Source organism: Phaethon aethereus (genome assembly GCF_964289735.1).
Source record: "Phaethon aethereus genome assembly, chromosome: 4".
NCBI lineage: Eukaryota > Metazoa > Chordata > Aves > Phaethontiformes > Phaethontidae > Phaethon > Phaethon aethereus.
Window position 1 is genome coordinate 73,017,236 of NC_138578.1, and position 13,716 is coordinate 73,030,951.

Here is a 13,716-nt window from a genome sequence, read left to right on the forward strand (position 1 = left end):
CCTTGTCTCTGAGCGTTATTAGATTCCAGATCGCTTCTCACAACTATGTATTTTCTTGTTTCTGCAATTCCAGTTTTCACAGTTCTCCCCTGAACCACATGGAAAAGAAATAGCAGAAGGTCAGACAACAATGTCCAGTCTTCTCAGACAGCTATAACGGTAATCTGGCATGCCTGGTTTCCTATCTGGAATTGTTGGTCAGATATTCCTCAGCAACCACAAAAATCCATGTGTTCCTTTGTCTCAAAGACTATGATGATGAAGTAAGTTGGCTCTTTCACTGCTGTGTTTGAGACATGCCTTCTTTAAAATACATGAGGTGAGAATTAAGTCATACATCAGGGTTGTCATGAACAGCTGAGACATACATTTCAGATCCAAGTATGAAAATGAAATATCTGACAGAACTCCCTTGCTTCTTGTATGTATACCAAAAGAGGTTCCTTCAAGAGCTATGTATTTGTCCTTTTGAGCTACATAGCCATATCCATACTTAACCAAAATGCTGAAAGACAGCATTTCCTTGAAAACAAGACTGTGGAACAGTATCTTAATAATGTGAAAGAGCATTATGTAAAAAACAGCAGATGATTTGTTGAGACTCTCAGTTTGTTACTGCCAATGTTGGACCACACTATCAGATGGAATATTCTGTCAAAGATTTATCTCGTTACTCTGAAATGCATTTTCCATTTCATAATGCTATTTAAGATTAGCATATGTAACTCTAGAAATAAACCAGAACATTGATTATGCATGTTAGTCTATTCACATTTAATAAGACACTCTAAGTTCCTGCAAGAAGACTACATGACTAAAATTCCCATTTGGAGTTTTTCAATGGGGAAAATATGATAAATTTTGGAAACAGAGATGTTGTATGTATTATATATGCCCTGTTCTGGTTTACGGAGTTTAGGTGATGCACAGAAAACATAGCAGTGAAATGAATTACTACAGTACTTCACTTTATGGCCCTTTTACAGTGGTGTATTTGGCTGGTGCCAAATCCAGCATACAATATCATATTGTAAATGAGAATTTAGTTAGGCTAGAAAGCATAACTAAATAGGTCACTACACCATATGACAGTAGATGCTTTAAATATAGAGTGATACACAGACATATACCATCTGAAAAACAGAAAAGCTTATTGAGTTATGCCACCTTTGCACAGAACAGGCATCTATAGACCATTTAAAACTTTCAGGAAAATGAAGTAAGGACACACAAGAGTACTTGTTCATCTAATGTCAGCAAAGGTTTTGTGTATGGAAGCCAAAATTCCTTTTTGGTTTTGGCTGGTAGTAGGAACCTAAGTTGATAAACTGTCTTCTAAAACATTTTTGTGTGTTTGGCATCAAATATGTGCCTGTTTGGTGAATAGTATAATGAACACACAGAATTACTGTGTGAAGGCATTTTGTGAGATCTGTGTAATTCAAAGTAGAATCACAGAATCATAGAATAGTTTGGGTTGGAAGGGACCTTTAAAGGCCATCTAGTCCAAACCCCCTGCAATAAACAGGGACATGTTCTACTAGATCAGGTTGCTCAGAGCCCCGTCCAGCCTGACCTTGAATGTTGCCAGGGATAAGGCATCGTCCTGATGGCTTGAAAGTGATTTGATAACATGGCCCAGGAACTGCCAGTGGTGTAACACTGGTATTCCACTGACTTGGTAAAATCTGGCTTCTGAGTTTCAATTATAGACTGTAGGCATAGAATTAATTTCATCTAAGATTAGATAGCATGCACCATATACTTCTGCAGTTGCATTGACTTTCTTTATATTCAGTGGCCACAAATATGATAGGCGCAATTTGTATAACTAGTTTTGAACATTAGGATGTGATTGAAGTGCTTTTTTTCTCTTCACTGACCATGAAAGGGAGCACAGAATGACAGACTGACTGGTAAGCTAATACAGATAGATGATGGGGTACCATTCCTAAGTACAGTTGTGCATTGTGATAAGAATGAGCTCAAACATCTACATGGGGGTACGTAAAACACAAGTTGTATCTGATTTAGCTCAGGTAGGATAAGGATCTTCAGGAGACACTTTTGACATTATAACAGACTAACTGGCTCAAAACAGCATAAATGGGTCAAAGAGACTTGAAACAGCAAAAATCGGTCAAACGGAGTTCACATGCTCTCACTTGTCATCAGACATACATCTGCATAACACAGTACAGCAGCATGGAGCTGTTGATGACGTGTCGCTTAGCAATGCACGTTTTCTGTACAGCATAGGTTGAATCCTACACTAGTACAGTAGCTGCTGTGGTTAAGCAATTTTCAAGTTACTTATGAAGATCCACATTGAACCTGATCTGCACCAGTATATGGATTTCTTTGATCCACATGCAATTTTTTTACTCATTGAGAAGATGCCTGTAATGAATCTGATGTCCCAGGAAGGTGCAGATGAGAAGAGTGGTCTTCACCAACGTCAAACTTACTCATCATGGTTCTCCAATCAATTGTTCTCCTGGATTTAGATTTTCATAGCACCAATGGACCTTGCTGATCACGTTTTGTATTGGCCCATTTCAGTGCGCTGCCAGTTTTCGCACGTAGGCAAAACATAACAAGCTATTCTGAGGTTGAAGAATGGTCTACAGGTGATCAGGAGCTCTCAGTTAACACTGGCTAATGGTTCTGTACACTGAACATCACCAGTGAAGCAGATTTTGCTTGGTGAGATGACAGATGGATTGTTTATATCATGACGAACTTTACAGTAACTTGACATTCAGAGGTACACTTAACGCTCTCCTCACTGAGCGAATCTAATGCAAATTATGTATTATTTACATTAATGTAATGGGAAGATCCTATCCAGAGCAACAGTGCAATCGAAAAATTATACACACGTTAGCAAAGTCATTCAGTTATGTCTTTGTTTTAATGAATTTTTTAAACATTTGTATCATCAGACAAAACATTTAGGTCATGAGAAAATATTTATTTCCAACAGCATGGATTTTGAAAGTTAGTTGGAAGAAGGCATGTTCAATGCTATGATTTTTCCAAAGCTGGGTCAGTTGAAACAGTGTGTCATAGTGCATATATTAACCAGTTACTTTAAGGAAATGCAAAAAGACATAGTGAAGTAGGAAGTGAGTACGAACATTCAAGGCAGTAAAAATGCAGAATACTGACACATGGCTGAAAAATGTACTTTATGTAATGCTCTTTTAGTATCACACAAAACTAGCAACTCACTTTAAAACATTCTTTGTCAGCAACCATACTTCTGACCATACGAAATTATTAAATTTAATACAGTCTTTCAGCTGGAAGAGATATTAGGTCTAACGCTCATATCAAACAGATTTTGTTAGCTTTGCTTGTTATTTCAGACAGTTTCAAGGTACTGCACCAGTATCACATAGTTGTTTGGGTTTTTTTTAAATTGATTTGTATAGAAACATGCAAATAGTAACGCATGAGGGTTTTATATATTTGATTATAATTGGATGTATTCTTGATAGAGCACACCAAGCTTTTTTTGTTACATTTTATGCTGAATTGTTCCATTCCCACACCTACCAATTGCCATCCCAGTTCTAATGGCTTACTGTGTAAAGCCAGAAAGTGAAGAAATTAAGAATGCCTCTACTTAGGACATATATTAATGAAAGTAATTCTTCTATAGATAGATATATCTACCTACATATAATTAAGATTACATGGTATTTTTATCAGCATGAAATGTAAAAAAAAAAATGTTCTCCAAACACCCCAAAGTAGTAGGAAAGCACAGTTAACTGGCACAATACACTCTTAAACCAGTTTTGTATAAGGCTTCAGTTTTCCTGATGAATGGGACTAAATTTTTAAGTAGGTCTGCATACATTTTAGTCATTACAACTGTTCTATGTCATAATATATTCTTAATAAAATAAAAACTCTTGTGTTGTAATTAAAGATAGCTAGTTACCTTCTAGACAAATATGACCTTTTAGAGAGTAGGCTGTGTCTAAAGTGTAAGAAGTAGAATTAAGGTGCTTCCATATTTTTGCTTTCATTCTTAAAAAGTACCACAAATAAACAATTGTAATAATTGCTTGCGAACATGCTTTTCTTTGGCTTTTACCATATTTTTAATAGCATGTGATCCCCCGCTGGAGAATTTTTATATTCGTTACTTACTTATTTTTGTAAAAAATTTGTTGTAAAACTTAATGGAACAAAATGTTGGATGCATTTCCTTTGTCACAGTGACACTTTTTCTCTTCCTTCCACAACTTCCACTTGCATCAAGCAATACTGCAAGCAACAATAAATTTAAAGCTAGATTTTTTGCATGTTGTAAACTGGATAGGACCAGGAGTTACTGACAAAACCAGCTGGTCATGCAAGATTAGCAAATCCTCTGTATTCCAACACGTTGCCATCTAATCTGTCCTGTTTCCCCCGACACATACTAACACAATGAAGCTGGACAATGGTTCAACAGCAAGTGCATGTGGTAGTTCTGGCAAGACTATTTTTGTTTTGATTAAGCACATGTTTTATCCAGGAGGGGCTAGAAAAGCAGGGCCTTTTTCTTCAGGTCATTCCGCTTCCAAAGTGCCAGACGATCAAACTCCTCAATGCTCATTTTGAAGACTTCCTGGAACTCGTCGGGGGACAAATGCCTCTTGAAAATGAAAATACAAAAGGTATCATTAAGCTCTTCTGTGCACAGGAATGTTTCTGCCCCTCCTAAGTTTTAAAACACACACAAAATAATGCATTAGCATTTGCATTTAAATTCCCAAACTGGTTCTGGAAAATACTGCATCAAAACCAAATGAGGTCAGGGTAGCTGGGAAATGAAATTAATGATGGCAGTAGTGACTTTTGAGAAAAAAAAAAATCTTTTCAATATAGTTCCCAGTGAGCAGAAGTTGTGGTCTTCAGGAAAAAGATGTGTTTATACTTGGTACTTGATGACAGAGCATGCTGAGACAAATTTAAGCTATTCTAGGACTTTAAAGAGATTGATAACAATGTAATTTCAGAGTTGGATTTGATTTGCCTTGATCTTTAATGAGAGTGGTGGATGCCACACTGGTCTGCTAATAGCAGCCATGTAACAAAAGGAGAGAGCACACTGCTAAATTCTTAAACCCAAAATGTGCTTATCCATGGGGATAGACTCATATCAGAAGTCCAAGTTGGATAAAGTTGTTTTTCTTTAAATGCCAAGAACTACATTTAATGCCAAGAGCTACATTTCTATTTGATGTTTTCATGATCCAACATTAAAAAAAAAAAAAAAAAGAGAAAAAGAGGAGAGTACCAATACAAAGAATTGGAAGGAGGTAGGACAACAATTGCCTAACAATGATCTGTACACACACAGAAAAGGCAGAAAAGATAAACATGTGACTTAGAAATGAATACCATATAAAATTCTCCTGATAATTGTGGACTAACTCTTGTTCAAGCATTTCAGCAGTATCAGTTATGTTTCTCTGTTTCTGATGTGCTAAACACATGCCATCTAAAAGAGACAGATTCAGTGCAATGAGAATTACAGATTGCAATCTTTAAACATGGACTCTCCTCTTCTACAAAGATTTCCTTGAAACCTGGGACCAACCCCACAATCTAGCCCTCTCCTCCCCAGCCGAGCTTTTGACTTGAAGTTGCCTTGGCAAAGCTCTCCTTCCAGGCACACCCAGGCAGCCCCATCCTGAGCACCTTGGTGCCTGTTGAAGGACCACCTGTATCCAAAAATGAGGTGCCCCAAAGCTGCTAAAGGCAAAAAATGCTTGGACGTGCCTCACACAGCAGAATCAGCCTCATCACATACTAGTCAACCGCATTATTTCAAGGGAAGGATATCGGCCCTTTCCTTTCATCTCACTCCCCCCTGCTTGCAGGACTTCCTAGGAGGTGAGAAACCTGTGTTTAATGTCCTCGTCTCTTGGAGGAGGCTCAATAATGGCATCTAACTCTCAAGACACATGCTGGCAAGTAAATTACTCAAGGAAAATTAATGGAATTGTTTAGAAGAAGTCACTACATTTAATTACCTTGAATGGTCATTATGGGCCCTTGTGGTTTCTTAAAAAGGGACAGCCTTGGTTTTTTTCCCTTGAGATTCCACTTATTCAGAACAACAGTGACTAAGAGTTTGGAATGGAGCCTTCATTTTTCATTTGACCAATGACAGCAACCCACCATAAGCACTATGCATAGCATGGAACAAACACGCCATGCATATTTGGCAAAGGAGATCCTGTTTCGCATGGAAATGAGCAACATCTGACAATGTATTTTAGAAACAATCTCTCACTGACAGAATTTAATTCTACTGGGTTTGGAAAGAAAATGTAACTTCTCTCTGCACTGATTTTTTTCCCCAGCAGACAAATGTGAGCAAGCTTAACTTCAGCAATTTCTCACAGCAAGGAACATGTCTGCAAGTTGTGGGATTGAAAAAGAAGTCTGGATGAGCCAAGTGTATCGTATTTTGTTTTATCTTGCTTTCTAGATTGTGGATAAGACTTGAGGTGTCCCCTCACTCAGGAGAAAGCAATGACAAACTGCAGTTCATATTGAAAGAGGAAATCACACAGCCTATACCCTGCAGCTAAACCCACTTTGCCAATCATCCAAAATCATAGGAAATGTAAAAATTTAAAAGGAATGTTTTCAACATTTTTTTTCTTGAGGTAAATAACACCATTTCTTCCTAGAAATTGCTATGGTCTCATCAGACCTGTTTCAACACTGAAGGTCAACAGAGGGAGAGTCAGCAAGCCCTATGCCAGGCTTCAGGCCATTTCTGCAGGGTGTTGAACACTCGCTACGCTTCTTGACGAAGCTTGCCACCAATCTCAGCACAAGCTCTGCAATTCCCCCTTTCCTCTCCAAGGCCGTACTTCGTCATTTATCATTTTGCTTTGCCCTCAGGCTTAGCAAGCTTTCAGTCTGCATTCATCTATACAATCCAGCACGAATTAGAAGTGCGCTGTGCTCCTCCGCTTGCATCCAGATGACTTCACATTCATTCCTTGCATGCATGCATTTTCTAATTATACTGAAGTTTTGTTTTACACCAGAACCACTGTTTTTTTCCTCACAGAAGTTCTCAGTTGGTGACGCCTCATCCAAAAGCAGTTGAGAGTTTCCAGCCCAGGGATGCAGTAGCAGAGATTGAGACGGGGAAAGCACGAGCTCATTTATTTCCACCTCCCATTCCACTAGGCAGTTTCTTTGCTCTTAATTCTCGTCCACATACTCTCCCTCATCTCAAGGACTAACAACCAGATTACAATATTAGCAAAGTTTCTTACTCCATCAATGCATTATCCACATGCAAAAGTAATTCTAGTAGAAGGGAACACTTCCCCTTTGGTCCAAACCCTCTCTGAGGACACCAGTCTGTGCCCAGTGTAGCATAATTCCTACTTCTTCCCTGCATCTCAGAAGCGTTCACCATCCCTTTCTTAAGCATCATGAACTCTAGCTTTGGGACCAACCCTAGAAACAGCAATGATTACAATTCTGTCTGCAAATTTTGGAATAAACCTTGATCCCAGAAAGATGTCATCAAACTGGCAAAGCTTCAGATAAAAGTAACAAAAGTAATCATGGGTTGCAGAGTTTGATTTACGAGGAAAGACTAAAAGGCCTAAATATGTATAAGCTTAGCCAAATGATGACTAAGGGAAAATATGGTAAACGTCTACAAGTATTTGAAGGGTCCAAACACCATGGGAATAAGCCAGTGTGGGAAGTTAATGTCCATACTTTTCTTTGTATGTGTGATGTTAAATTTTGTCTGCACTATTGTTGGGACTTTCCTAAACCTTATAGCTTTAAGACCTAGCGCTCTCCGCAAAGAAAGGCAGAGAAAATGCACCACTAAGAAATCTTTGATTGCTTTATTTTTCTTCTCAGCTATTTGAATATTAATTTGTCTTAACTGAATTGTTACCTTGTCTCACTAGTCAAACAAAAGAAGAGAAATTGAAAATTATGCATAGGGAATAGGAAGGATATTCATCTTGAGGTATGAGAGAAGATGTGTGTGTAAAGCTATGCTTTACAAGGCCAACAACATGATTTCTTTTTTTTTTCTTTTTTTTTTTTTTTTTTAGGATTGGATCAGCTTAAAATATCCAGCTATGTTAATAGTGCATCGTTGGGCCATTAAAGGAATGGCCAATCTTATTAGTAAAAGCAACATTCATTGCTTTTTTTTACTAGTGTTGGCCTTGTTTACATAGGAAGTCTGGGTGTTTTACAGCGTGCTAGTAACCGATTCCTAATTCCCTTTGTGACAATTTGGCCATATTCAGGCATATTCTACTTCTCTGCTCTGCATCAACAGCAAAGCTGGGCACGTTGCAGACACTGAGCAGAGTACAGAGGACCAGATTAAGGTCCCCTTCTGCCCACACTCTGAACTGACTGTATTTAAGTGAGCTCAGTTTGGAAGCTGCACAGTGCCGTTAATGATGTGACCTGAAAACCTTGCTAAAATATAAGGTAAACAAACAGTTTAAAAACAGTTTGTCACTAAAAAGACTCCTATACTGGAGCTCGCTGCATCAGAACATCAGCATTTTGGATGTATTTAAGTGTGAAATTGCCACACTAGAAAGGACTACTGCATCATATTGTTTTGATAAAGTTGTATTAATCTGAGGCTTGTAAAGTCAACAGTGTTCGATGTTTTGTTCTGGATAGCATTTCATGTCAGCTTGCGTGGGAAACCAGAAAGAGACACTTCAGTAAAGTGCTGAGGATCCACCAGATGTGTCCACGGGACGCAGCAGTGGCTTTGTATGGAAGAAGAGAGTCATGTCTCCAGAAGCACAATCTCTCACCTACACTGACAGCATTTTGGATTACGAGATATGGGATCACAACCTTGGGATGCCACTTTGGGAAGCCTGAAGGTGGCCTGCAGCTTGGGAACCGAATGCTGCTGCTTGTAATTCCTCACCTGGATGTCACCTATATGGCACAGCACTGTGTAAGAAGGGACACCACACCTTGCTGTAATTATGCAGCTAGTTCTCCTAAAACATACAAATGCACAATAAAAGAATTAAAATGCAAATGTTTCTTATTAAGATATATAGAGCTAAGCAAGAGCTGAGCTAAACCTCTCCACTGCAATGCAACCACTGTAATGGAAAATCCTCGCGCTCTACAAAACACGACCATTAAAATGAGCAGTACAGATACGTGCTCATTTTTTAGACTCTCAGAACAAAAGTAATTAATTGCACATTCAAACACTTACGCCACAGTGTTATCTCAGAAAGAAGTGATGCTTTTCACTGTAAATTAATGAGGCTTGTCTCTATTTTTCTGGGGCCTGCTAAAAAGCCACTAATAATTCTAAATAGAGTTATAATGTTTATTTAATTCAATGAGATTTCTTTTCCCCGAGAATAATTGTACTTTTAATGAAATTCAGAGACCTTCAAAACTAGTACTTAGGAACACGGCATTACTGTGCATAAAGGTGTAGGAAGGGAAAATGCAATTAACCTACAGTCGTACTGCAGTACGTGACTAGGTCATGCTCCACAAGCATGTTTATTCTGTGTCAGTAATTGGATGAAGTCCTCGTGTGAAAACCTGCTGATGTAGGAAATTCAGAGGATATCATACTTCATGAGTCAATATTGAACCAACGAACCAACACAGTGGATAGCAGGATGTGATGAGTTGAAGACTAGAAAAATCTAAGTCCCAGTTCCTAGAGGTCATTTAAAACCTCAAGTTTGTTTCTCCTTTGCTTTTTGTTGCATTATGTTCATAGGAAATGACAGATGAGCATTATATTGCCTTTGCTTGTATCCATAGTGCATCTTTCATCTAGGCTCTCTCCAATGCACTTACTGCGTATGCTATTTCAGAGAGTGTAATTTTAAATGGCTGTCCACTTCATTTTTGTTCAGAGTCCTTGTAACACTTCCAACCTCTGATCCACAAAATCCAGAAGTAAAAGCTACAGGATCTTTTCCAGAGTATTCAAAATGCAAAATAGTCAAACTAAACTGGGATTTACTGGGAAAGGCTTATCCACAGGTAACACTCAAAGTCAGCCCGGATGCCCAATCATAATTTTCTGGAAAATTTTCTCTTTGATCTACTGAATTTCAAATCCTCATCTTGCTTTCACAAGGCTTGCACTTTTCACCCTTCTTTCTCTTGCACTGCTGGGGCTCAGCAGGCTTTTCAGAGGTTTCTTCTAAGCCTACTGCATGGCTAATTACAAAGCTGTAATTAGCCATGTGTCACGTTCCCAAGGGAGTAGTGAATGTTATGCTCATCTAGCAAGTAATTACGCTTCATGCTCAATAAATATTTCAAACTATTAAGTAATTACGTGATAGGGGAGGGAACATTAAGAAATGGCATGAGGTGCCACCTAATGAACTTCAAAAGGTACCAAAAGATAACTAGAGCAACTCCACTGATCAGGGGATGAGGCAGTAGGCGCTACAATAGTGGTTATGCTGGAGTAGGGCACTTAGTCACAACACTGAGCAGTTGGAGCCCTTGTGCAACTGAGCCTTGGCAGGAGGTATAGATCCCCCTCTCTCCTCTGCTTCCACATAGCAATGTGGGTCTCCCAAAAAAGCACTGCAACAGGAGCGGCGAGGAAGGGAGTCTGAAACCCGTCCCTCTGCTGACATAACCCCAAGCACCTACACAAGACTCCTGGACCTGTGGGTATCTCTCGTTTAGTATCTCAGGGTATCGTGAAACTGCACAGAGAAGCTGCATTCCACTCAGCGGTACTACCGTGGGGTACTTACAACCTAACTTCTCGTGAAATATCACAAGGCACATGCAAAATATTCTGTGGTAGCATTGTACATTCAATATTTTCCTCAGCTAAGTAATTATGCAAGACGCTGAAAAGATACAAGTACTTCACTCAGGGATATCAATATATTACTTACACAGTGGCAGACACTAGAACATCTCTGAGGATAATCTGTACCAGTCATTCAACCAAACGAGCCTTTTCATACTGACACTTACATACGTAACTGCCTTGTTACATATGTAACTGCCTAACAGATTGCTGATGAGAATAATTAATAAATAAAACTAAAACTATGAATCCACAATGAATTATGAAAATACGTAGATGATATTGATTTTCAAAAATTTAATTTGATTTAGATAGATAGATACAAAATACTTTACTCTTAAAGAAGATTTTGCAGTTTCCCTTAGTTTGGGCTTTGGGGCATCTGCAATTTGAATGCTCCACACCTAATCTCTGTTCACTCCTGCAGCATTTCCACTCTGATAGGAATTAGCTTTCATACATATCACACAATTTTGAATGCATATTTTCATTTTATAATGGCTCCTTTTGTAAGGGCTTTGAAAACTGATACAGACACCCATCACCGATCGCAACACAAGCATATGCCTAGAATAAGAAATACCACACAAATGTTTTTCAAGGTAAACAGTGTGAAGTTCCACTGAAGTCAGTGAACTGCACTTTTTCACTCCAGGTTATGAGCTTCACTGCGAAGTGAGCCCGTAACCTCAAATCCAGCCCCGAACTGCAAACCGCACTTCTCTCTGTTAAAGGCACAGAATTCCAGTTTTGCTCTGATCTTCCCCATCTGAGCTCCGTAGGAGGTGGGACACACAACGCTACTTGTATGAATGACATCTAGAAGCTGGGGCTGTTACAAATTCAGGCTCAATTACTGGAAACCAGTCCTAAAATGGTTGCAGCCCAAATGGCTAGAACCCAGGGCGATTGCTGAATAAAAAATCGTGGAAAAAATGTCATCCCTAAAACAAATCCAGACAAGCAGTTTCAGGAGGAAAAGCATGTTTGAATTAATGTGAGTGCTCTGTTCAAACAAGACCGCACCCATGTTTAAAGCTCTCATTTCTGTTTACAAGAGAACAAGGTGGCAGATGAAGGCTTGCTACTTGACATTCCAGAATATTTTTTCCCTTAGCAATTGTTCCAGTGTATCCTTCTTAAACAAAGAACGAACTGACTCAAACAAAAGTGGAATAATTCACTTTCTACTGTATTTGATAGGCATGAATGAATAATGCTTTTAACTCTCTGACATTCAAAAGAAAAGGCTAAAGAAACTAAGATACATTAAGATAAGAAAATCAAATGAAAACACTGAAAGATGGTTTCCAAATGGAAGACTCTACCTATATTGGCTTTCAAAACCACCAGCCTGTGACCACAAAAGAAATCTTATACTCTGCGATAAAAGCAACTGCAGGAGGAAAAAAAAAAACAAACAACTATGCAGCTGGGCATGAACCATCAATTTGGATGTCCAAGCACTGAATCATGTTGCTGTGACTGAACAGGCAAACAATATCCAATCTAAGATAAAAGTATCAAGTGTATGCTTTTAGGAGCCCAAGGCCTAAATCATAAAACGTATTCAAGTACTTAAAAGAGGCATCAAGATTTTTAGAAGTGTCCATAACCCAACTTTCTCAGGAAAAAAAAACCAACAGATCATGTGGAACACCACTGGGAAACCAGCAGGTAAGGAATGTGCTAACGTGTACCATCCAAAGGTGATGTCTTAGGCCCTGAAAACTCAGGACTTAAGATGTCCAGAATAGGGTTGTTTGCTCCAGGACACGTTTATTTAAGCCCCTGCATAATAAAATCATCCTTTTGATAAAATGTTCCAAGATAGACCAAATAATGTATTTTTTTGAATGCTATTGCAGCAAGAGCACCAAATAATCCTATTATGTAATCATTTTATGTTAAAGCTTTGTCTTCACAGAATATACCAACCTAAGCAAATCAGGGACTTATGGAGGTCTTCAAAGTAGGGCCAACTTTAAAATTAGACCACGTGCCTCAAGGCCTTGTCTAGCTGAGTTTAGCATGCCTCCAGGGATGGAGACTCCACAGCCTCTTGGGCAACTTGTTCCAGTGCACTATTCTCCAATGAGGAACTTTTCCCTTATGTCTAATTGTAATTTCCCTTCCTGCAGCTTGTGACTGTTGCCCCTTGGCCTTCCAGTGCCTACTTCTGAGAAGGGTATGTTTTCCTCTATAACCCCTTTACTGCAAAGGTGAGCTGCTGAGCTGTTCAGCTTGTTTTCCGTTGGGACCATCAGGTACTTTTCTGCAGAGCTGTTCCCCCCATCTTGTGTTGACGAATGGCGTTTATTCTGTCACAAGTGCAGGAATCTGGATTTACCTTCACTGAACTTCATTCAGTCCTGTCGACCCATTCCTCTAGCCTGGCCAGGTCCCTCTGAACAGAGGCTCTGCTCGCCAGAGCATCAACAGCTCTCCTCCCCAGTTTGTGTCATCTGCAGACGCGGTGAGGGTGGCAATTCCTCTTCTTCACCCAGAATGTGCAATCCACTCCTGTCCTACTGCTTTGTTGTTCTGCAACATTACCTGAATTAACTTGTTCTTCACCATTTCCCATTAGAATAGCTCACAGGAATGCTGCTCCATTCATCTAATGTTTGAATAAACAGCACTGTGGTAGAGAGAAACGTCTAAAAAAATTCCTGGGCCAAATCCTTATCTAGTATAAATTCCTCGCATTTCTAATCAGCTTATACTAAACAAAGATCCAGGCTATTCATTCAAAAGTCAGAGTGCCAGTAATGTATTTAAAAATCAGCAGGTCGTTTATTACAACTAGTTCTCAGTGTTGCATGTATTAGTTCACTGTTGGCATAAACATCTCCTGGAGG

General features: G+C 39.1%; 1 protein-coding gene across 1 annotated transcript in view; it reads right to left on the reverse strand.

The window, feature by feature from the left end:
* Positions 1 to 4,540: 4,540 nt before the first annotated feature.
* ABLIM2 (actin binding LIM protein family member 2) overlaps positions 4,541 to 13,716 on the reverse strand; it is a gene marked incomplete at its 3' end in the record, with an annotated part of 116,732 nt that continues 107,556 nt past the window's right edge. The window contains exon 21 of the mRNA XM_081999294.1: positions 4,541 to 4,654. Coding sequence (XP_081855420.1) covers positions 4,541 to 4,654 — 114 coding nt within the window. The remainder of the gene's footprint in view (positions 4,655 to 13,716) is intronic.